General features: G+C 32.6%; 1 protein-coding gene across 1 annotated transcript in view; it reads right to left on the bottom strand.

Moving 5' to 3' along the window:
• The window catches only part of LOC134706992 (uncharacterized), a 31677-nt gene extending 7984 nt beyond the window's left edge, over positions 1 to 23693 (bottom strand). Inside the window, exons 1-13 of the mRNA XM_063566411.1 lie at positions 23639 to 23693; positions 21471 to 21606; positions 17370 to 17463; positions 15155 to 15301; positions 14380 to 14431; positions 12738 to 12866; positions 9857 to 11121; positions 9157 to 9426; positions 6165 to 6392; positions 5180 to 5284; positions 3923 to 4389; positions 3046 to 3342; positions 2162 to 2308 (exon numbers count right to left, since the gene is read on the bottom strand). Coding sequence (XP_063422481.1) covers positions 2162 to 2308; positions 3046 to 3342; positions 3923 to 4389; positions 5180 to 5284; positions 6165 to 6392; positions 9157 to 9426; positions 9857 to 11121; positions 12738 to 12866; positions 14380 to 14431; positions 15155 to 15301; positions 17370 to 17463; positions 21471 to 21599 — 3330 coding nt within the window. The 5' untranslated portion in view covers positions 21600 to 21606; positions 23639 to 23693. The remainder of the gene's footprint in view (positions 1 to 2161; positions 2309 to 3045; positions 3343 to 3922; positions 4390 to 5179; positions 5285 to 6164; positions 6393 to 9156; positions 9427 to 9856; positions 11122 to 12737; positions 12867 to 14379; positions 14432 to 15154; positions 15302 to 17369; positions 17464 to 21470; positions 21607 to 23638) is intronic.
• Between the last annotated feature and the right edge of the window lie 2661 nt (positions 23694 to 26354).

Here is a 26354-nt window from a genome sequence, read left to right as displayed (position 1 = left end):
ATGCCAAGTGTGAAAGATGACAAAGCCACATTTTAATGTAATTATCAGTGGGTTGAAATTTGAAAAAAATAGTTATGGTAATGCTTACTATAAAAAGTATACAACTGTTATAAAAAGATGAGTATTATTGGGCAGTATTGACACGAAAATGAAATAAATTTTCTTACCTTCTATATTTTTCAAACTTCAGTTGATTGATAAAAATCATGAAATCCAAATTGTAACCATTGTTGACACCTTTCAAAATTTGCCATGCTGGACCAATAACTTGCTTCCAAAGCTAATCAGCTAATGAAAAGGTGCATGTAACATTTGTTGACCCGAAAAGTTACATGCACTTGTCCATTTTCAAACGTATTTTATTTGCAGCAATAATCGGATTCTGTACAAAATGGGGTTTCTAAATGATAGACCGATCATTTTGCAGTTGATTTTCAACTATTATAGTAGAACAATTCTTCATGCATATTCTAAATATGACTAGGGGTTTTGCCACTGCAGAAATGTCACACTTTTTGTCTACAGTTTTCAACTGCCAGCACATAACAAGTGCTGATTTTTTAAATTTTTTTTTAATTGGATCCATTTTTTTTGCATGTGGCAATAAAGACTAACCCACTTTGCTATTTAAACAATGTTTATTCTCCATATTTGCATGATTTCTTTATTTTTTAATTGGATAAACACTATTGACCCTAAAATTTCACTAGTGAATTCCTGCCCATATTTCTTTGCCTGCATGATATGAGGTCTTATAAAAGGGGGACTTTGCCCAATATTTAAATTAAATTAACAGCATTAACATTGAATTTTTTTTTTTAGATTTCAGTATAAAGACAATTGTTATAAAAGTGCATCATTGACTTGACATATCATCTATATGATATGAGGATTCGGCCAGAAACGGGGAAAAAGCTCGGCAGAGCCTCGCATTTCCCCGTTTCTAAGCCTCATCCTCATATAGTTGATATGTCAAGTCAATGCACTATTATTTTCTATATAAAGGAACAAACTATTAAAGTGACGCCACCCAAATTCGAAATAAATTTGTGTTTTATGGTAAAATGCATGGTTTATAAAATTCATAACATTAGCATGATTAGGGGTGAGGCAAAAAAAAATGTTTATAAAGGGGCATAACTCAAGAACTGTAAAAGTGACACCACTGAAATTCAAACTTCATGTGTATGTTTTGGTAATCAGCATTGTGTATAAGTTTCATAACATTTTGTAGAGGCAAACTAAAGTTAGAAAACATTAACTTATTTTGGGATGGACAAATATACTACTTACAGAGATAACACTAAATGCTCCCTCCACCACAGCTGGGACATAAATACATTTAATTATACTTTACTAATAATTTTACTTTCATCATGTTATTTACACATAATTACATTATATGTATGTTTCATTATAATACTTTATTTTGATTGGCAAACTGCACATCACGTGTTATTCCGTAAGCAGTTGCATCACTCAATAAAACTTTTCATTCATGATAACACGTGGTCCAACAATAAAGTGCACAGGTGAATAAAATACAAAAATTATTAAATTCGTGTTTTCATATTCATAGCTAAACAATGTAATTATAAGTATTGAATGCTTCTTTTTGTAACTTTATAGGGTTGTAAAAGCGTTGACCGTGCGCACATTTTTAGTATGAAGCGCTTCTGCGCTTCATACAAAATGTACTTCGGTCATCGCTTTTACACCCAAATAAAATTACAAAAAGAAGCATTCAATTCTTAATAAATGCCTTATAATATTTTTTAAGGTCTTAGCTACCCCTATACAGATTTGAGATGATTTAAGTAAAATTCAAAAAGAAATTTCAATTATAACATGTACTGCAATCTATACTGTGAATTCATTATTTTTTTTTTGCGGACATCAATTTTTCGTGGAATGAGACATAAAAAAAGTTGTAAATACTTGATTTCTAGGTTTTGCAAAACTATATAAAAGCCTAAAGAAAATGCGTTCTTCCTTGAATATCAAAATTTGTTGTTCACATTTCCTCACCAAATACACAAATAATAATGAATCCACAGTATGTCACATTTCCTGTAACAAGATCAGATCTAAGTCCTAATAAATACAATGCAGTGTTCTTGTTTTTTTATATATCTCTAACTAAATGTTTAGCATAATTAACCTGTTTCTCTAACATCACCACATGTCTCGCTGAATCAACTGCCTTATTGACAAGCATTGCACTCACGTACTCCTGTATTTCACATGTTAGCAAAGAATTTGTTACATCTGGTAACATCTTAAATGTTTCTACAACTGCTGAATCCACCTGAAGAAAACAAAAATATCAAATATAAACAGAATTTACTTTTTTCATAACAATATACTGAGGTTGTATATTAGGATTTTTTTTGCAGGTTTCGGACAGCTGAAAATTGTCAACTATTTTTATTATTCTAAATTCTAAATTTTTATTGAATTTAATAAAATAATGATTAAGTGATCACGAGAAATCCTGTGATTGCTTTTAGGCATACAATAACATGTAACTTAAATGCGAAAATAATAAAGAGCAAATAGTATTCATTCCAAAACTTACAGGTCTTAATACACCAGCATTTGCAAGTAGAATTGAGAAAGTGAAAAAAGAGTATCTAATTGAATAATTCCGAAAATACCAGAATGCAACTTGTGGCATGTACATAATAAAACAGACTCATCCTTATGGAAACACCCCTACCTACTCTTTGTGGGTGAACAAGGGACTTACGAAATGGGGTACTTGTAAATGTAAATAAGTAACTTTGTGGGCTTTTAAATTGGATTGCTATATAATACTGAACAAATGGCATTTAAATCACAGTAAATGAATCGAAAAAAAATGTCTCATCTTCGTTAATTTACAATTCAATAATACTTATCTAATATTAAGTAATTTGTTTTATATTTCAGAATTAAAAAAAAAAAGAGTCAGTAACCTTAAATTGGATTTTGTTGGATGTTTAACCAACCCTCAAGAGTACCTTTGTATAACATGGTTAATTTCTATGACAGTTATTTACGTACCATGATGAAAGTATGTTCAGTAATATGAAAATCTCCTCTATCCATCAATGATTTAAGTTCATACTCATCAGTTAAAAAGAATAGACGTCCACCGTAACTATATAGGTTCTCCTTAACAGTAGTCATAATGGTATGTCCAAGTTCTGCTTTGATCCTGTCTAATGAATGACTTTGACTAAGGATGAAGTAAGGTGAAGTGTCATCTGTGATATGGTCCTGATCTTTAATTTTGGCAATATAATTACTCAGTAACACCTCTGGTAGGTAATTCATTGTGTTAAGTGTCTGATGGAAACCCTGTAACACAAAAATCAACCGTTAAAAATATGAGCTTGATTCAAAAAAATAATTTCAAACTTGTTTACAACATGCTGAAATAGTCCGAGTAGATAGCAGATCTTTGATTATTTATTTCATTAACAACTTTAAACATGCTTGTAACAATTGATTAGAGCTAGCAGTATTGTATCAACACCGGCTCCTCTGTCCTTTATATGTCTTTAGGTTAATTTTGTCATTGGGTTGATGTCCAATTGACATACACCCCACATCTCCTTTCATTCAAATTAAGAGTAGAGTGCAGAAAAAATGGTTACACTTAATTACTAATTCAAAGTTGCCATATCTATGGAAATGTGGTGATTTTGAAAATTTGCCGATAATAATAAAGTTCAGGAGTTCTTTTTGTACTAAAATTTTATTTGAAGTTACATGATCGATGTGGTAACTGAATGTTTTTTTATATATGTTTATAAATCACAACATTTTAATTTTCATTTCTAAACAATCAGGTATGATGTTATAACATATTATTATAACCATATTTAAATACAACATACTAACATGGCTTATATATCTACAAAAACTATTCAGATACCTGTTTACTCCATTGCTTGTACAACTTGGATCTTAATTCTTTATATCTTTCACAGAATTTGTCCTCATCATCTTTTATAAGGTCTTCCAAACTTGATAATGCTAGCTGACGAACCAAAAACTGAGTATAAACAAAACTGGCATCTTTATAATCTTTATCTAATTCTTCTTGGGCTTCATCAACAATATTGGAACATAATTTCCACACTGTTAATAGTTCTGATTGTTGTTGCCTAAAGAACTCATCTAAATATCTTGGTGTTGACCCTTGTGTTATTTTGTCCCAGTCCTCTCTAAGAATCCAGTCCTGGTTCTGGAAGGCCAATCTGACCACACATGAGGCTAGTGTGTAAAGGACCAGATATTCTGAAGAATTTAATGTGCTCATTGATGCTTGACTTGTCAAAGTTTCAATAATTCCACCATTATTATTTCTATTCCTATCGGACTGGGTCTGAATATGAATCACTGCAAGTTTTAATAAACAATTACAAATTTCCTGTTGTTATTGAGTTATTGAAGTCAAATGCAAAACAGAATCGCCATGGGATAGTTTCTGTATGATTAAAAAATACTATTTTCTAGAATATTATCTTTTTACTTTAATTACTAATGCATGTAAAAACATTTTGTACATGTACGAAAAATAATGCTTAAAGTACTAAAAAAAAAGTTACTGATAAACTGTTTATAGATACAAGTTGATCAAAGGCATCCTGTTCAGTTTTGTAAGTATCATATTTTCAAAGGAGACCCTAAGTCTGGATAGGCAATAGGGGATAAATTATGCACAGGTAAAACTGATTTAAACATACCATTTGTGTGACTCTACTTAGTCAGGCTATCCAGACCATGTGTTGTCATACATTTTATATGCTGTCTTACTTTGCAATTTCATCTTTTTATTGTAAGTCATTTTTCATGGTTGGAATGGTCTGTTGTACTGTCTCATTTTTTTGGTATTTACTTTATTTTTTTTATTTATTAATGTAGATTCATTATAATTTGTAGGCTACCAGTTTTTCAGGACTTTTTGGGATTAGGTCAACCACCAATTTATGTGTTCAACAATTAAGTACAAATCCTATACATTTGATTCACATGCAAATTTCTACAAAAACCTAGAAATCAAGTTTCCATATTAAAGTTCAATCTTTCCTCAATCCACCAAATTGGAACCCACATTACCCGATATAAAATAAATGAATCCTCAGTACATATTTTGATATTTATTCTGAGCAAATGACACTATACTTACTAGAAGTTGATATTAGATCCTGAAATTGAAGTAGGCTACCTTTAGAAGATAGAATTGCTTCTAGTCCAGTTCTAAACCCTATTTCTTCTTCAAGTTGCCTTCCATCTACAACAGAAAACATGGAATAATGCAAATTTGAAATGTTTTCAAAACATTTCTCATGTATATAAAGAAAGTCAATGTTATTTTTTATATTAACAGATAGTTTGTGGTTAATTGTCTTTCTTGGTTAAATCATAGAGGCCAGTTTTAATTATTGAATGAACCAGAATACCCAGAGAAAACCATTGACCTTAGACAGGAATACAGGCTTTTCTTATTTAGAAATATTGTTTTCAGTGCATCTGCCTTGTGCCATGTTGAAACTCGTTGATGACAGGTTATTGATGAATGTGGATCACCTACTCAGACCACTCATCCAAAGAGTATGCTTTTGAGGTTTTGTATCTTATTTCAAAATTTCACTTTGACATCAACACTGATTCTAGCTCCTACAGCCAAATTGTAGATCTTACCTGGAAGGAACATTTATCTGCTTTCCTGGATGGAGCATTGATCTGCCTTATTGTAGATCTTACCTAAAAGGAGAATCCTTGGATACCATTGGTCAGCCAAATTGTAGATTTTACCTTGAAGGGAAATCCTTGTATACCATTGATCAGCCAAATTGTAGATCTTACCTTGAAGGAGAATCCTTGGACACCATTGATCAGCCAAATTGTAGATCTTACCTGGAAGGAGAATCATGGACACCATCGATCAGCCAAGTTGTAGATCTTACATTGAAAGAGAATCCTTGGACACCATCAATCAGAAAAATTGTAGATCTTACCTTGAAGGAGAATCCTTGGACACCATTGGTCAGCCAAATTGCAGATCTTACCTTGAAGGAGAATCCTTGGATACTATTGGTCAGCCAAATTGTAGATCTTACCTTGAAGGAGAATCCTTGGACACCATTGATCAGCCAAATTGTAGATCTTACCTTGAAGGAGAATCCTTGGACACCATCGATCAGCCAAGTTGTAGATCCTCACCATTATTTTGTATGATATTTCCTCAATGTCAGGTTTTGAAAGACTATTCTGGATATTCAACTTGTCAGAACATTGTTCTATAACAGTGCACACATTCTTTGTTGTCCAGGAAGTAATTATACTGTCGATCTCTGGCATGGCTTCTAAATTATGTTTCAGTACTGCTTTTGTCACACCTTATAATAAAACATTGTATTTGCATTTGAAATTGAGTATATATGTTAACAAGTGCATGCAAGGATTTCTGTATAAATATAAAATATTAGAAAATTAACAATAAGAATATTAAAATTAACAAGAATGTGTCCAAAGTACACAGATGCCCCACTCAATCATTTTCCATGTTCCATGGACCGTGAAATAGGGTAAAAATCTTATTTGGCATTAAAATTAGAAGGATTACACTGTGGGGAACATGTGTACTCAGTTTCAAGTTGATTTGACTTCAATTTCATCAAAAACTACCTTGACCAAAAACTTTAACCTGATACTTCCATTTTCATTTTCTATGTCCAATAGACCTTGAAATTGGGGTCAAAAGTCTAATTTGGCTTAAAAATTAGAAAGATCATACCATAAGCAACAAGTGTACTTAATTTCAAGTTGATAGGACTTCAGCTTCATCAAAAACTACCTTGACCAAAAACTTTAACCTGAAACTCCTACTTTCATTTTCTATGTTCAATGGACCGTGAAATTGGGGTCAAAAGTGTAGTTTCGCTTTAAAATTAGAAAGATCATATCATAAGCAACAAGTGTACCATGTTATAAGTTGATTGGACTTCGGCTTCATCAAAAACTACCTTGACCAAAAACTTTAACCTGAAACTCCCTCTTTCATTTTCTATGTCCAATGGACCTTGAAATTGGGGTCAAAGTATAATTTGGCTTTAAAATTAGAAAGATCATATCATAAGCAACAAGTGTACCAAGTTAAAAGTTAATTGGACTGCAGCTTCATCAAAAACTACCTTGACCAAAAACTTTAACCTGAAACTCCCACTTTCATTTTCTATGTTCAATGGACCGTGAAATTGGGGTCAAAAGTCTAATTTGGCTATAAAATTAGAAAGATCATATCATAAGCAACAAGTGTACCATAATAAAAGTTGATTGGATTTCAGCTTCATCAAAAACTACCTTGACCAAAAACTTTAACCTGAAGCAGGACGAACGAACGAACGGACGGACGAACGGAGCCACAGACCAGAAAACATAATGCCCCTCTACTTTCGTAGGTGGGGCATAAAAAGTTTACCTCTAACATCAAATTCAATTTTCATTTTGTAAAAATTATTATTTACTTGTATGATAAATTTTACAATAGTGCACACATTTAATTGTCTTGTATGCTTATATACTAAAAAATATTCAAAGTCTTAGAGATCACATCACAACAAATAGTTAATCTCCTGCTTATAACAGACAACAATATAACAAGAATGTGTCCTAAGTAAACGGATGCCTCACTGGCACTATCATTTTCCATGTTCAATGGACTGTGAAATTGGGTAGAAAATCTTATTTGGCATTAAAATTAGAAAGATCATATCATAAGCAACAAGTGTACTAAGTTTCAAGTTGATTGGACATCAGCTTCATCAAAAACTACCTTGACCAAAAACTTTAACCTGAAACTCGCACTTTCATTTTCTATGTTCAGTGGACTGTGAAATTGGGGTCAAATGTCTAATTTGGCTTTAAAATTAGAAAGATCATATCATTTGCAACAAGTGTACTAAGTTTCAAATTGATTGGACTTCAGCTTCATCAAAAACTACCTCGACCAAAAACTTTAACCTGGAGAGGGATGAACGGAGGCCAAGACTAGAAAACATAATGCCCCTCTACTATCGTAGGTGGGGCATACAAACAACATTGACCAATATTTTTTTAAACCATGAAAATTTCAAGACACTCAGTTTCATATGACTTTTCTAGACAGATGGTCGAAGAACAACCATAAAAACTGGGACAGATTTGATTGAAAAAATTCTTGAAACTTTGGTTGAAAATAGGGCTGTTCCTGATTTAAACAGGATGGGTAGGTAGGGGTATGGGAGGCTTTTTTGTTTAATACCCAGATTACCCATAATATAAAATTTGTTTCCTTTCACCTATCATATACCAGTATTTCTAACAAAATACTAAAAAAAGTGGAACCCCTATAATTTATAAATTATAGTGTCTCCCATCCCCTATGCATTTAAAAAACACCACTTAGTCAATCATAGTTATAGCTTAGGAATTATCCAATAGTGTTTATAAAACAAGAGTTCATAGTAAAAACATTGATAGAAAAAAAACTGATTAAAACAAGATCACTTCCAGTAAAACTTTTAGAACATTGTTATGGACCATTGATATGACTGAATTGTCAATTGACTTAATTTATTTGATTACATTTATATAAAAAAGTCTTTAAACTTCCTGAACACATAAATTAGATGAAACTTATTTGACTAAGTATCTTCAGATTTAACCAAATCATGTCCGCTTCAGTCTAGTGATTTCACTTCAGTTTTAACCAACTTATGTCTTGTTGATTTGGTTACTTTAATTCAAACTTAAAAAGAAGTTATGTCTGAATTGTTTTTTCTAACTATTAACAGACAAGTAAAATGAAAATAATTAAGGCAGGCAATTTTAGTAGTATGAACAAGAATGTGTCCACTGTACATGGATGACCATCCACACTAACAGTTCCTATGTTCAGTGGACCATGAAAATGGGATAAAAACTCTAACATTAGAAAGATCATATCATAAGAAACATGTGTACCAAGTTTCAAGTTGATTGGACTTCAACTTCATCAAAAACTACCTGGACCAAAAACTTTAACCTAAAGTGGGACAGACGGATGGACAAACGAACAGACGCATGCACAGACCAGAAAACATAATGCCCATAAATGGGGCATAAAAACAGGTGTAATATTACCTTTCTGAAAAGCCCTATAAATGATAAATTTATAACTCTCTGTTCTTAATTCCTGAAACCATCTATCTGCAATGACTTCCAATCCTGTAAAACATCTTGTATCACCATGTCTAATTTGTTTTTTTAAATACTTTTCTTGCTTTCCAACATGGCTGACCAACTGTTTCAAAAACACACTACATTCATGTCTAAGATCGTCAATTGAAATTATTTCTGTGTCATCCCAATCCTCAACAAATTGTTGAAAACAGTTAATCCTACTGGTAGAAGCTGAATAATAAAATAACTTTGTTTTAAATTATTTTACCTTTATCGGAATCAGATCAAAAATTGAGTAAAACCATATTCGAGTCTCATACTAATTTCTACTGAATATTTGAACTATTTTCAAAATTGATATAGAACTTATGAAAAGACAAACATTCAAATGGCTTATCTTTTTTCCTCAAGTTTTATCAAAGGTAAAACATTGTTAAATCTGCATGCAAGCTGTCTTTTTATTTAACTTTCTAAAATGAAGAAATTGCTCAATTTTCCATATACAAATTAAAACATGCACTTCGAAGAAGAAGGAAAGCATGATCCTTATTCATATATATTGTCAAAATGTGCGTCTGAAGTAGAAACGTTAGTACCGTACTTTATTTTTTGTCTTTTTTTTAACATTGCAATGAAATATTTACCACCAGTAATCTCTTACCTTGGATTTCATCTTGTGATGCTGACATTAGAATTCTATTTCCTCTGTCATCTATTTGCGACACTCCAATATCACTCCAAGTTACTGGTGGTCCTTTACTGTGTTGTACACTGGTCTCAGACTCGAGCATGCTTTTCTCAGAAGTTTCAATTTCATCAGTTTTCTTTAAATTGGCAGTTGGTAAATTACCTCTCATTGCTAAGCCTGTATCTGTGTGGGTTGGTTTAGGTGTATCAGAATTAATTACGTCAGAGTTTGTATGAAAAACTTGTTTTATTTGAACAGCTTCATCTGACTGTGACATCCAGTTGCTTCTACTACTACTATACATTCGAATTTCTTGAGCATTTTGGCGTTTATCAACTAAGATACCATGATGTGATATTCCTTTGTTAGATTTATTTCTCCGTGTCCAGTTAGTTTGTGTACCTCGACTTTGAACAGAATAAAGACTTACATTGGCATTTTGACTCATATTACGAGTTCCTAGATACTTCATTAAACTACTGGAATGTTTTGAAGACTCAATGGCTGTTTTTGAACCAGGCTGAATATATTCCACCGCCAATAATTCATCATTAGAACTGAGCTGACTTCTACCCAGTTTAGAGTTTTTAGAACAGTAATTATCAACATCAGACTTATTGTTTTTTTCATCATAACTACCTTGAAATTTTTTAGTACTTGATCTAGTTCCATATTCTAAATTATTATCTATGTTTTCATGATTAGTATTAATTTGACTCTGATTGGAATTATCTATTTGTTTTAACTTTTTCAGCTCTGGAAGGTCAACAGCACTTTTGATTGGTTCATCATCTTCAGAATTAAAACTTCCTTGTGATTTAATTTCTGTTTCTGACGTAAAATTGTACTTTTTCTCTTCTAAATAAGTATGCAGGCGATTAGATTTTGTAGGCTTTTCCTCATTTTCATTCATTTGATTTTTAAATTTGACAATGTCAGGCAAATATCCCGACCTAATATTGCGTAACATGAACTCAAATATTGCTGCTGATACAAAAGTCATGCCAGTAACAAAGCTACACCATGTAAATGTGTACATATCAATGTAAACACTGTCTCTAGTTTCAGGCTGAATTAGGATGTAAACAATCAAGGTACTCATAAGAAGTGACGAAATACCAAAAAATATCAACAGTATATTCATGGTACCAGTATAGGCCCCAAATTTGTTAGGGCCTAAAGCCATGGATATCCAATGGTGATACTGCAACACTGATTGGAATATAACTTTACATATACTGAAATGGAATAAGAAAACTAATCAGTTAATATTGCTAAACTTTTACTTAATTCCTTCATAGATACAAATATTTGGTTAGGATGTTGACTGTTCCTGTAGAATTCTCATTAAAACAGAATATAACATGATTTTTGATTTTTAATAAATGTGTATTTTTTCATAGAGCTCATAGATAGGTTTTACAGTTTAAAGAGTGGATATGATTTGTGGTCAAAAAGCTAATTATCACTAGGCCTTCTATATATTATCTGTGTGGCACTAATAAATATATTAATTCATGATGAACATAAAACAATTCAAAACATTTAACTACTGCACATACAGGGGTGTGGAAATATTTGTTGTGAGCACTTGTCCCTGGGAAAGTAAAACTGTTACTTGCCCTGATGGTTGCAATAAATATTGAAGTTTTTCATTGTCAAATAATACATATAAATCTTAGCACTGTTTTGCATCACAAACAAATGAAGTCCATTTGTTTATAGGTTTAATAATTAAGGAAAGAAGGAAATGGGCAACATCAATGGGACAGAAACCTTACAGCAAACCAACCAATGAATTGAATGAAATGACATACAAAGGAAGATTTTGCAACAGTTTTTTAATACAAATTTAGAGGACAGTGAGTGAAGAAATTGAATCTAAATGATAAACTTTTGATTTTTGCTGTTTCTCTCCAACTGGCACACTTGTTTGTTTCTTGATAATTGTCTAGATGAGCCATTTTTTAAAAAGCATCTTTTTATTTACCACTTTGACAACAAATAATGTTGACCTTTGATCTGTAAATAGGCAAAAAAATAATTTATTTTCCAAATTTCTATACAATTAAGCAAGGGGCAATATATATGATATGCACGATGTCTGAAATTCTCGCTTCCGTATCTTTTATAAATACTCTGTGTCCTTCTCCATTTGAATTTTAGGTTTTCGAATTGACTCATAACTCTTTTTGTCTTGCTTGCACAGTGTTTTATCATGTTTATTAAGTATTTATCAATCTGAATCTCGATACAAAGTTTAAAGAAAAGATACTTCGGGTGAATAATGGATAAATCCTAAATAACGATCCCAGGTCAATGGACAAAGCCAATGCAATGCATTGTGACTCTGGTTCGCATACTTATTTTTATTTATTTTCGTAATCGATCTATTTTCGATATTATGTAATATTTATCGTCATGAACTTTGATGAGTTTACTCCCTGAACATTGGTTTCTTTTAGGGCTATTCCAGAAAAAAATGTATGGGGGGGGTTGGAAGGCACATTGTATTAATAATACATGGGTGATGGGTATCAGAGCATTTTTTCACACTATAATGCACTATAATTCTCAATTACAATTATCTGGGTGGCGGGTGCTGACAAAAACTGCCTTCCAACCCCCCCTACATTTTATTCTGGAATAGCCCTTACATAAATTAAACATCTTGATACTTTTTTGAATTTATTCTTTATTTTTGATCGATTTGAACTTTGTGTTGTATTATTCTTAACTTGTCCACAGGCAACCCAGACAAATTAATAACTACTTGTCCGGTTGTTCAAATGTACGAGTCGGGCGAGTCGGGCATAGCATTTCCAAACCCCTGACATATCATTCAAATATTTACTTTCTTTTCGCTACAGGATAAACTGTTCCACTCTCTGATGATGATGTACTACCAGGGTAGACAACTCTTACAGGTACAACAAACCTTTCTCCTGTTGATGTTTTGACAACTTCAACCTTTTCAGGTCTCCTGTAAAAAACAAGAGGCTCTCAAGAGCCTGATTCGCTCACCTGAAATGTTTTGCTAAAACCTTTCACAATTATTATTTTTGCTTTAAAATGCCATTTAAATGTTGATAATATTGATTATTTGTAGATCTAACTTTGCCAAACATTTCTGCTGTTTACAGTTTTTCTTTTTATTCAATAATATTCAAGATAATAACCAAAAACTGCAAAATTTCCTTAAAATTACCAATTTAGTGGCAGCAACCCAACAATGGATTGTTAGATTTGTCTGAAAATTTCAGGGCTGATAGATCATGACCTATTGAACATTTTTACCCCTTAACAAATTTGCTCTTAATGCTTTAGTTTTTGAGATATAAGCCAAAAACTGCATTTGACCCCTATGTTCTATTTTTAGCCACAGCTGCAATGTTTGTTGATGGATCAGAACTTCGGATACACTTTAGAAAGCAGATACCTCAACGAACATTTATTTAATGTTAGAGAGTATTTGGCCCAGTTGTTTCAGAGGAGAAGATTTTTTAATTTAAGCAAGTTTGATGAACAAATAGAGCAAATTTGTCTTTAAAGGGCAATAACTCCTTAAGGGGTCAATTGACAATATTGGTCATATTAACTTTTTTGTAGATCTTACTTTGCTGATCATTTTTGCTGTTTAGTTTATCTTTAACTATAATAATATTCAAGATAATGACCAAAAACTGCAAAATTTCCTTAAAATTACCAATTAAGTGGCAGCAACCCAACAATGGGTTGTTTGATTCATCTGAAAATTTCAGGGCTAATAGATCTTGACCTAATGAACATTTTTTACCCCATGTCAAATTTGCTCTAAATGCTTTCGTTTTTGAGATATTAGCCAAAAACTGCATTTGACCCCTATGTTCTATTTTTAGCAATGGCGGCCATGTTTGTTGATAGATCAAAACTTTTGATACAATTTATAAACTAGATACCCTAAGGAACATTCAGTAAAAGTTTGGAAGTATTTGGACCAGTAGTTTCAGAGGAGAAGATTCTTGAAATAGTTTACGACGACGACGACAGACGACGGACGCCAAGTGATGGCATAAGCTCACATGGCTATGCCAGGTGAGCTAAAAATAGATTTGTTTATCTATTAAAATCACTTGATTTATAATTGTTCAAAGAGTCATTTTGCCTCAGTGCAATTTTAATCTAGCCATAGTACAATTCCTATCTTTCTTGTCCTTGTACAATTCACATTTTGCCTATGTACATCCATATTTTGCCAAAGTGTAATTTCCATTTAGGTTAAGTACATTTCTCAATTTGTCTTCTCTCTTTTTTAATTAAAATATGCAGTATATGCAAAATGGGATTAAATTGTTTTTATCATGATGGGCTTTTATATCAGAACAAATGTAATCATCTAAGATGATGTAGATTTTTCATTCTCATAACTCTGCCTGACCTGTGACTTAATCTTTACTGTACACCATCATTTTTTTAAAGATAATTCTAAATTGTCCAATCTTATTATTATGATTTACCATTTTAAATTAGTGACTAGCATCTTCACTTCAATAACTTGTCCAAGATATTCTGAAAAAAATGGTTGAATTGTTATATAATAAAAGATATGTATTTCTGAATAAATGAACATAAATTTAAGGAAACCCTTATCTGCTTCAAAAATGGGATGAAAGAAAATTTCATGCATGGCCATTATGGTCATTATGTATCATAAGTAAAACAGAAAGTTGATGAGAAAGGAATTTTAAAAACCATCAAACAGTACAGCATGCTCACATATAGACCTATATTTCATTTCAATTTCAGAAAGGTCTTATTCAATTCTTGTGAAAGCTGCAACACACAAACTTCAAGGAAAGGAGGGACAGAAATTGTTATCACATACAAGAAAACAAACGTAACCTTTTCTTTCTAAACCTACAGGTAAAATTTCAAAGCATTATTACACACTGCATAACTTCTTTATGCCATAGATGAGGCCTAAATTAATATATATCCCCCCCCCCCCAATCCTGACCCCGCCAAGCCAGGTGTGTGTAGGTAGATGGGGAAATAATTTTAATTTTCCCAAAAAGGTGGAACATTATTGGTTGATCTGGCAAGCCTAAAAATTGTAATGAATAAAATAATATTTGACTTAAGTTTTTACAATAAAATTTGATGAGTCAGACCATTTTTGCAGGGTCGGTCGGGATTGGGGAAAAAAACAATATTTTATAGTAGACCTGATGTGAAAACATTACCTTTCTTTTGTATTCTATTGTAGTATCTGGAATACTAATCCATTCATACCTTTAATTCTGAACAGTATCAAGTCTTTACATCCTCTCTGGAAGATAAACTTTCCCTCATCAAATACAGCAACTTTAAAGTAGCTGGAAATGGCCATCTCACCAGTCAGCTGTATGAATATACTTGTTTCTCTGGTACAACTTACACCTGAAAACCACCATAAAAAAAATTAAACAAAAAGTATTTTCTAAATTATTATGTTCTCTTTTGTTGTTTTCGATGCTAAACAAACGGAAATTTTATTGAAAATCCACAGCCTTTCCCCTTATACTCTAACAATTGAGTTTGGTGCTTGATATATTTAGGATTTTTGCATGCAGTGCTAGCAATGATTTCTTTAAAAATTTCAGAAGGGTTCCGCATAATCCGGTGTCTTGCCTACTTTATGAATCTAATAAATATTTTAAGAACTTCAACTGCAGACTGTATGTAACGTAACTGGAAGAGAAGCTGAGTCCATATATATATAGGTATGTACGGAAAATAGGAAATATATTTTTACAAAATTTCCTTCTAGATTCTAGCTTTTGATCATAAACAAGCTTCTGTCCAAGTTGTGTTGAATTCCAGGGTAGTTTAAGAAAGTTATTAAAATTTTAAAAACGTTTACCACAAAGTGAAGGTAATGTTAACAGCCAGAAAAACTAAGTCCATTTATAACTTAAATGCGAAAAAACAGGATTTTGTTTTACAAAATTTACATCTGGATACTATCTTATGATCATAAAAAAGCTTCTGTCCATGTTGAGTAGAAATCCAGGATAGTTTAAGAAATTTATAAAAAAAATCAAAAACTTTAACCACAGAGTTAATATTTGTGGACACTGCCCTGCTGCCAAAATACAGGATCGCTATGTCTCGCCTTTTTAACAAAAGTTGAAGGCTCAACAAAAACATGTTTATGAATAAAGATATTGGTTAAAACAAAAATAAATATGGACATTACAAGTACACCTTCTAGGGTGTGTTCAACTTTAGTTCACAACAATAGAGCACACACTGAAATGTCTTGCCTTCTGTACTTAATACTAATCATTGCTATTATGTTGATAGTCCTATTAAAGTATAAAGCTTTATTTCAACTGTCACATAAACTTAACATTAACCAAAATAACTAAACAAAGAGTAATGAACCATGAAAATGAGGTTTAGGTCAGATGAACCATGCCAGGCAGACTTGTACAGCTGCTAACAATACTTCCATACAACAAATATAGTTGACCTATTAGTTAAAGTTTAAGAAAAAAACAAAAAAAACAACAAAAAAGGTAACACTGTGCAATGAACTGTGAAAATGAGGTCGTGGTCAAATAAAACCTGCGCAACTGACATATATATAATAAAATATTTCCATACACCACATACAGTTGACCTATGGCATATAGTATTAGATAAAAAAAAAAAAAAAAAAAACTCAAAAACTTAACTTTGACCACTGATTTACCATGAAAATGAGGTCAAGGTCAGATGACATCTGCCTGCTAGACATGTACACCTTACAATCATACCATACAACCAATTTAGTAGACCTATTGCATAAAGTATGAGAAAAACAGACCAAAACACAAAAACTTAACTATAACCACTGAATCATGAAAATGAGGTCAAGGTCAGATGACACCTGCCAGTTGGGACATGTACACCTTATTGTCCTTCAATACACCAAATATACTAGCCCTATTGCTTATAGTATCTGAGATATGGACTTGACCACCAAAACTTAACCTTGTTCACTGATCCATGAAATGAGGTAGAGGTCAAGTGAAAACTGTCTGACGCCGGGCATGAGGACCTTGCAAGGTACGCACATACCAAATATAGTTATCCTATTACTTATTTTACGGAAAGTTCGTAACATGAGGCATCTATAAAAAAAGTATGAAGCATCCAGGCCTTCCACCTTAAAATATAAAGCTTTTAAGAAGTTAGCTAACACCGCCACCGCCAGATCACAATCCCTATGTCTAGCTTTCTGCAACTTTTTCAACAAAAATAAAAGGTACTAGAACAATATAATAAATATCAGTCAAAAAGCTGTATTTTATTCCATAACAGTTTAGGCACAAAGTTAATTTCTTTTTGTAAGAACCAAATTATCCCTAGACACTAAAAAAACCTTGCTGTGTCAAAGTTGTACAAGGACTTTCAATTTAATGAAAATATATGACATTTGATGAAAAAATGATATTTTTTACCTAAACAAATAATACCTAACCTGGTCTTTGTGATGTATCCACTATCAGTAAGTATTTATGGAGTTTCTTTTCTTGTGTCATATCTTCCAAAGGACGAACGTCAACTACTTTCGGCTGAAAATATATAAAAATAATCATCACTAAGTTCTGGTTAAGAACAAACACATAACCTCCACTATGGACACTTTCTCAAATTAAATAAACTCAGGAACACTTAAGGGAATACGATACAGTAGCAGGGGCAGATAATAACGTTTTCAAAACTGTTCGTGTTGTTTTCGCGACGTTAGTAACCAGGACGTTGTAATTTCGCGATGTTTCTAATAAAAACGTTAATATTTCGCGAAGTCGCTCTACAAGAAGTCATATTTCGCGGAATATACACTGACGTCATTAATTTCGATTGTGTGAATTTCAAAAAAGTACCTGCTAAAAAAGTGGCCATGCCGTTTCTAAAAGACGGAGAAATCCGCCGAAAAGCAGTGAGATTAAAGAAAATACTTGAGATGTACAAAAATAAATCAATTCAAATACAATTTTGCATGACGAAATTGAAGAAATGTTGATAGACACAGAAGAGAGTACTGACAGTATAACATGGAAAGACGGAAAAAGAATTGTGGAGCTTTTTAGTCTGGCACTGAATAACTGCAAAACCAGCACGGCCGAGCGGAATCTGCTCAGCGTAGAGAAAGAAAAATGCAAGGAATTGGGTCTATCTTACTATTCGTTGCTTAAACTGTAACATACTGAAAAACATTTTACCAATAACACAATTCGGAACAAAACGACCTGCAATAGCTAATTATGAGTATTGGTAGCGGCTTAACGTCCAGTGGCAAATATTTAATTGCACTTTTATGACACCCAAACATTATTTTAATGAAACTTAAAGAAATGAGTAAACGTATGAACCCGTGATTAATGAGAAAAAAATATCAAAATATGATGGCTGAATCGGGTCTGGTGTTGAAATCCATGCACATAAGTCATAACTACGGCGTGTTGTACAGCTGTGCAATATTTTTCATGACGAGAACAGTTATTTTCATTTATTGATAATGAAGTCGAAATATAACAATATCTTGAATTGAAAAACATCGGAATCAAAATTATTAAGTTTGTGTCTTTTTTTTTTCTTTTTTTGTTTGTTTTGCATTTGGCAGCCTCCAAATTTTACGGAGAAGTGTCATTGTAAGGCCAAATAAAACAGACTATCAATGAAATAACAAAACCGACTGCATGTGCGAGACCCTCATTGGTGGACAAGTTCGTATAACACACATATTCATAAATAAAATAATAAACAAAGAGAGTGTCTCATCCTTTTCTTGACTTGAAATTGGCACATAAAAAAAATTGCCGATTTTAAGTGATATTTTAAAAACATATGATACTGTATGTGTTTTTTTAAAAATCTGTCAATAAAAATCCGTTAAAAAGATTTCAAAAAAATGTATTGGTGTTGTTTTTGGTTTGAATTTAAGCAAAATATAACCAATAGATACAGAATTGTCACACGTTAGTTATTATTTATGTATATGAAACTGGATGTAAAAGACCAAAAGAAGAAAACGCCCGTTCACATGCTGGTAAAAGGGCTTGTAATTAAATGGTGTTGTTTGGTATTGTTCATCATATTTGAATTTGTTCATTGTTTTGTACTTAAATCAGGCCGTAAGTTTTCTGTTTGAGTTGTTTTGCATTTGTCATGTAGCTATATAGGGGACCTTTCATAGTTAACTATGCGGTATGGGTTTTATTCATTGTTGAAGGCCGTCCGATGTCCTATAGTCGTTTAGCCATTTGGTCTCTGGTTGAGATTTGCCTCATTGGTAATCATACTATGTCTTTCTATTTGTATAAGTATGTCCCTATTGTACTTCAATGTATTGAGAGATAAAATTTGAATTATCGGCAAATGTACACTAATTGCAGACAGACAGATCAGAAAGTGTAAACACGTTAAAACTCGTCGTATAGTTAGACAATCGGACAGACGAGCAAAGTGTTTTCAAGGGGGTTTCATTGGGGGGTTCCGATCCGGATCACTCTTATTGTTTTGTCAGATTCCCGCTAACACTATGTACGTAAGCAATTCTCATTTTTTTTGTGATTTCCCTGGTCCTGCTAGACCTCATTTCCCGTTTTCACGACAAAAAAATTTGATTTTCACTTGTCACTCTTACAAAAAATCGGCAATACCGCGTCACGCTTCGACCCCAATGAGACACACTTTAGATATAGCTCTTCTTCTAGACAAACAAGTACGCCAATATTCATACGTATACGCCGTAAAAAAGGTTATGTAACTTATCTATTGATAAAGACATCGTGCAATGTTATTCTCTTATATCGGCTGCTGTACTTCCTATGAACAATTGTATTACAACCTCATTTTCGGTCGATTGAGGCAATAATGGCATGAGTTAAATTGTACAAATGAAACCAGCTCTTTATACTATAAAACAAGAAGTACCGGTATTGCTTATAATTAAAATTTGAGAGATGATTATCTTTTGAATGTAAAAAAAAATCAAAATACGTCGGGACCTTTTAAAGTCCTGTTGACGATACGGTATCGGATTTTTCATTGTTGAAGGTAATACTGTTATCAATTTATAGTATCGCCTCACTTAAATTATAGTTGGTTCACATGTTGTCATGTCAATAATGTTGTCTATCCTCTTACAGTACATGAAGCAATTTAGAACTTATGTTGGACGGAGATGCACCTGTATACTTCTATCTGATTTTCTTTTTTGCCGTACATCTGACAAAGCAATCTGATATAGAATCCTTTTTTATAGTTTTTTTTTTATTATGAAAAGGATCCTGTTCAAAGTTCGTTTCGTAAATGTTTAGCACAAATGTTTTTCAATTTTATGATTAATCATCTTATAATTTTTTATGATAAGTAACAACGCTTTGAAAAACACCTGCATATACTTGACAGCGAACTCGTGTACGGCGGGAATGAGTACACGACGTGGTTGCGATTAAAACTTAATTTAACGTTATTTAGCGCCATACTGACAGACGTCGTAAAAAATTAAGGTTTATGGCTTTTATCGAAAAAACAAGCACATGGACCCCATTTTTTTTCTTTTGCAATCAATCAAGTAGTGTTTCAAGAATACTCCGCCAAAATTTCAGGAAAAATTCAACGATCAAATGTTTTCTGCACTTCCGAAAAGACGCAAAAATATGGTCAATTTCTTTATTTCGGATATAGCACTCTAAATCCGGAACAAGATGATTTGATATAACCTTAAACTTATTTCAGCAGGTTGATGCCACGGATCAAGGGAATATTTTACAAAAAACCCGATGAAGTTATGACTTTTCGTTCAAAAGTATCGTTACTTTCTTTAAAAGTCATAATTTATGAAATCTCAGGGATTTTCTTCCAAATATGCAAATTTCAAACCAAATTATCTCGAAAAGTAAGTCATGAAGGTACTTTTTTCTTTGCATATTTGAAAAGTACACATTGAAATTGACCTTCTATCAAAATTTTAAGAAAAAATCAACGAGGGATCTCTACTGTATCGTATGCCCTTAACAAAAAAAAGGTTGAAAAAATGTGATATAAATAGGGTTTAGTGTACTCACTGCTCTTGGATTAGTATAGTTTGTCACTAAATATGGTCTTGTGTACTCACTGCTCTGGGATTACTATAGTATATTACTGAATATGGCTTAGTGTACTCACTATTCTAGGATTGCTGTAGTTTGTCCCTTAATATGTATAAGTGTGCTCAATGCTCTTGGATTAGACTAGTTTGTCAATCAATGTGGTCTTGTGTACTCACTGCTTATGGATAACTATATTTTATTACTGAACATGGCTAAGTGCACTCACTATTCTAGGATTGCTATAGTTTGTCCCTTAATATGTAAAAGTGTATTAGCTGCTCCATAATTACTTAGTTTGTCACTGAAAATGCCATTATGGTATAGTGTACTTACTGTTGTAGGTTTGATAAAGTTTGTCAATGAATATGGCATAGTGTACTCACTACTCTAGGATAACTTAAATTTATCACTGAATAGTCTTTTGTGAGTCAATTCTCTAGGATTAATATAGTTTGTTACTGAAAAGGGAAAAGTGTACTCACAGTCCTGGGATTTCCATAGTATATCATGACCAGTGTCACTACATACATTAGACTAATGCCTCCAGTTAGGTAATACACAAATCTATTATCAAAGTCATGCCTCCATGACCAAAGGGAAAGATCAGCCATTGTCAATCTAAAAAAAAGTAATTCAAAAATCAAATCAATTAAATTATGATTACAAGAGGTTCTTCAAAACCTAAAGTAAATCACATCTGGTAATGAAAATTTTGATATATATAAATTCCATTTAAAGGCAAGTAACATTTGGCCCAGGAGGTTCAGATTTTATAAAATGTTTAAAGAAGACAGATTGAAGGACAAAGGACACCAAGTAATTGCAACAGTTCACATGGCCTATTAGGGCAGGTGAGCTAAATAAGAAGCTATCAAGTGCCTGAATCACTCACCTTTCATTTTTTGCTTAATTCTTTCAATCATTAATGATTATTTTTGCTTTTCAAAACACATTAATGACTGGCTTAAAAATGCCATTCAAATGTTCCTTGTATAAATGTCATATTTTCTTCAAAAGCAAAAAAATGCATTTTACCCCTCTGGGTTTCATTTTAGCCATAGTGGCTGTTTCTTGATGTACATCAATGTACAAGGAAATAAAATACAAAATTTATACTTCAGTGTTGATACATGTACTTGGAAACTCATTCTCCCCAAGTTTGATTGAGATTGATTCAGCAGTTTCTACGGAGAAGATATTTAAAAGCAAGCAAACTTAGTAGATGAACAAATTGTGAAAAATTGTGTTTAAAGGGTAATAACGTCTTAAGGGGACAATTTTAGTCATAAAACTTATTTGTATATCTTACCTTGCTGATCATTTTTGCAGTTTAAAGTTTTAATTTATAAAGATAATAATCAAAAACTGCAAAATGACAATCATCAATTCAGGAGCAATAACAGTTTATTAACCTAAAAATCAGATACCTTATTTTGGCTGATAATTTCAGGCAGGTAGACATCGACCTAATGAACACTTCCAACTTCTTATTCAAGTTATTGTCTGATTTGCTCTAAAAACTTTAGTGTTTGAGACACAAGTCAAAAACTGCATTTTACCCTATTTTTTTATTTTTAGCCATGTTTTCTAAACACTAATCTTATCCTAGATACCCTAAGAAACATGCAGCTTAAGTTTGGTTTAGTTTGATTCAGCTAGTTAGTTTCAGAGGAGAAGATATTTTAAAGTTAGAAAACAAGATAAACAAATTGTGTTAAATTATCTTTTAAAATGCAATAACTCCTTATGGGGCCAATTGACCATTTGAACTTACATGTAGTACTTATTTGTAGATCTTACTTTGCATTTTCTTTTTTCTTAAATTATACATACTTTATTTAAAACTTTCACATTTGTTAGTTTTGATAAGACAGTTACAGTACCTTATCCTGGCCTCATTAAACATTAGATTGTATATTAATTTTTTATTATATAGAAATCTAGTAAGTAATTGTTAGTATTAAAAATTATAAAAATATTAAAATAGCCTGATATAGAACTTGAGTGTATGAACATTTTTACCCTTTTGTCTGATTTGCAATAAATGCTGGAGTTTTTGAGATATATGCCATAAACTACCTTTTTACCCCTATGTTCTATTTTTAGCCTTGGCGGCCATGTTTTTTTGTTGACAAAACAGAAAAAAATAAAACACAAACTTTATTGAAATTATTCTAGATACCCTTAAGACCATTCAGCTTAACACTGGTTGGAATTGGTTCAGAAGTTTTAGAAAAGATCTTTCAAATAGTTTCCAGACGACCAATGAGAAGCAACTAATGCCGTAATGGCAAAAGCTCACATTCCAACTGAAAAGCCATCACAGAAACAGGTCCTACGACTTGGGATCTGTGTCATCTATCATCAGCAAATTTGATGTACAGGGAGGAGGGGACAAGTATTGTGGACTAATTTGTGTATTCACATTGAGAAATCAACCTAGAAACTGAAATATCTTTTTATAAATACATAGTTTGTTTTTGATTTCAGCTTTATGAATAAATGCGGGATTAAGAAATTCACGTGTTCAATCAAAAATCATGTTATCATACACAGATATATAATTTCTGTCTCAGGACCTATGCAGTTTGCTGTTATATTCAGAACCATCTTTTTTCCAAGGATGACAACTTTAACGGATTGCATTTACATTTCACTTATGGATCTTCGCGCGTCTGCTTTTTCTTTCGGAACCCCTCCAACTTTTGAATTTCTACACGATTTAGCTTAATACCATCTCTCATTTCAGGAAATATTACAACAGAACGGACTAAATATGTCCACATGTGCTGGAGAATGGACCCCCTTTTTTCAAATTATTGTATTTTTAGATCAACCTGATATCTTTGTGGGGTCCGTGTTGCTATTAAGGATGTATGTTGCAATCTGTTATGTGATGCAGACTATTTTTGATCGTTTCTTTTTCTTTCCTTTTTTCCAGTTGGTTTCAATCCTTCAGTTCGTTGTCATCTAATTGACTATACTGATGGTATCTTCCGCCTCATTTGCAATGTCATACTTGACAATCGGTAAAGGCTTAACATTTGCTTATTTTTGCTATTTACAGTAAAAAATATTTTATTAATATGCATCTTATTGACTTGCAAGTCAATAATTCATCCCCATTCACTTAGGGATTGGTAATTTGTAACCTGAATAGTGTTGGGAGGTAAATATAAAGGACGATCTTAGAATGTTTTGGCATGGAAAAGGGGAAACCAATTTATCAATACTTCAGATAGGTGGGCATCGAGAAAATTTGACCACCATACCCATCTCTTCACATACAATAAAAATATTATTTTTGGCAGTTAGTTAATTTTTTTTTTTTGCTCGGACTGCTTGTCTCATTTGTTAAGATTTTCGTAAGTTTCAACATCTTCTTCCAAAAATGTATATCAAAGTTATTTACGAGCTTTAGTGAAGGATATGATTTTATTGTATATGATCTTATATGAACAAATTAAAGTGCTGAAGTTGTTTGAAGGTGTTGTAAATGTCAATGAGACCATAACATGCATATTACTTTAGTACCTTTTGATGGTGTGATAATATATTTCGCATCTTGCTCGCTGTGACCTTGTCTATAGTTGGTTTTATATTTCAATGGACATGATATAACTAGTAAATTAAAAGGCAGGGATTTCGTTCCAATAGAAAATGGCATACAAAAATTGTTGTTGAATATGCAGGTTTTTCGATTCAAGACTTAAGAAGTATATATTTTGAGTTTAAATTGTAGGGCCAAAGTTCCATGATTTAACAAGTTGTATTTCTAGATTAGGACACTTCAAATTGATTCATAGTTCTTTGGATTTGATCGCTCCAATTTCACTATTTCATATATTTGTATTGGTAAAGTTCGGTCTATCAATAATAACATTTCCAGTAGTGCTTACACATCATATATTCAAGTGAACTTAACATAAGGGATACTATATAAAAAAAAAAGGGTATAATACATCTTGATCTTTTCCTCGGTATTGATACTGGTCCTCAACAAATCATACGCATAATGTACAATATTTGCCATTCGACGTTATGCAATTACTCAGTATATTCTCAGCAGTAACATACACTGAGCCCGATCGTTTAGCGTTTGTATGTCTCAGTAAATACGTAACGCTCGTGCATGTCCACACTATACGGATATCATTAACATGGATTTGTTCCCCAAGATAGTTTAAGGAAGACCGACTGAAATACACACTACGTATTTTTCACGTTCATAATTACGAATTGGTTGACCGATGTTATGTCTCACACCACTAGCGACATGTTTTCAATGTCTTTGATCGTCAGATACCAATAGAGTCGTCATCATCTCGATTGCCATTTTAACTGCTTGTGAATTCATATCACGTGTGATGCGTGCATAGCAGGAGACGCTTACCCTATTGCTGCTAAGATTTCGTTTCTTTTTGAGTTGATACGATTCTCAGTTTTTATTTGTTACCTTGATTTGTCCCTGCTTAGTCGATATTCGAGATTTTAACATCGGTTAACTACTGTCGTTTTAATTTAATTATTAACATTGCTCCATCCTCAGTTTTCCACAATGACATCGACTATGGACAAATAAACCACCAACATGTATGTGATTCTTACGCGCTTCCACGGAGCGAAGCTAATTTAGACGCACTTGGTGGTGACATCTGTCACAACGTACTTTATCTGAAGTACAATTTATCATCAATTAGAGCTTGCGAAATCACATAATCAGAATAAAAGCTTTTTATGTTAGGACTTTCCAGAATTTAATCGCCGTCAATTTGAACTTTTCAACAGCCCAGCAACATACCAGACGATAATGGAAGAGTTTATAGTGATCCTTCATCTCAACATCTGATAAATATACATATACGAAGTCATCATATTGTTGACAGCTATGATGAACACCTCGATCGTCTTGAAGAAAGTCCTTCAGAGATTACTTGAGAGTGAACTGAAGTTGTCATCCAAGATATGCAGCTTCTTTTCAGAGAGTGTGAAATAGATAGACTACATACTAATAGTCTCAAAGAATAGTATAAAACTGGTCCAGTCAAGTAATAGAACGATGAGAATTAACCAAAACTAACGTCACAAGAAGGAGCAAGATATTTTATTCTTTTGTGTTAGCTATCATAAAAGTTGCGTGAAAGACTTAAGCAATATCGCCATGCTTTTTACGTATTTAATGCCAGCAACATAAATCTAAGGCAAACTCGTAGTAACTATATAACTGGATTTGGTGTAAAACAAAAGGAAAAAACATTTAACAAATGGAAGTCTCAACTACGTACACAGACGGTGCCAGTGTTTGGTTTTCAACTTTATAACCAACCATTTGATCTGCATGCTGACGCCTACGCGCTAGGACTTGG

Source organism: Mytilus trossulus, chromosome 2 (genome assembly GCF_036588685.1).
Source record: "Mytilus trossulus isolate FHL-02 chromosome 2, PNRI_Mtr1.1.1.hap1, whole genome shotgun sequence".
Lineage (NCBI taxonomy): Eukaryota > Metazoa > Mollusca > Bivalvia > Mytilida > Mytilidae > Mytilus > Mytilus trossulus.
This window is presented reverse-complemented; position numbering and strand designations above follow the sequence as displayed.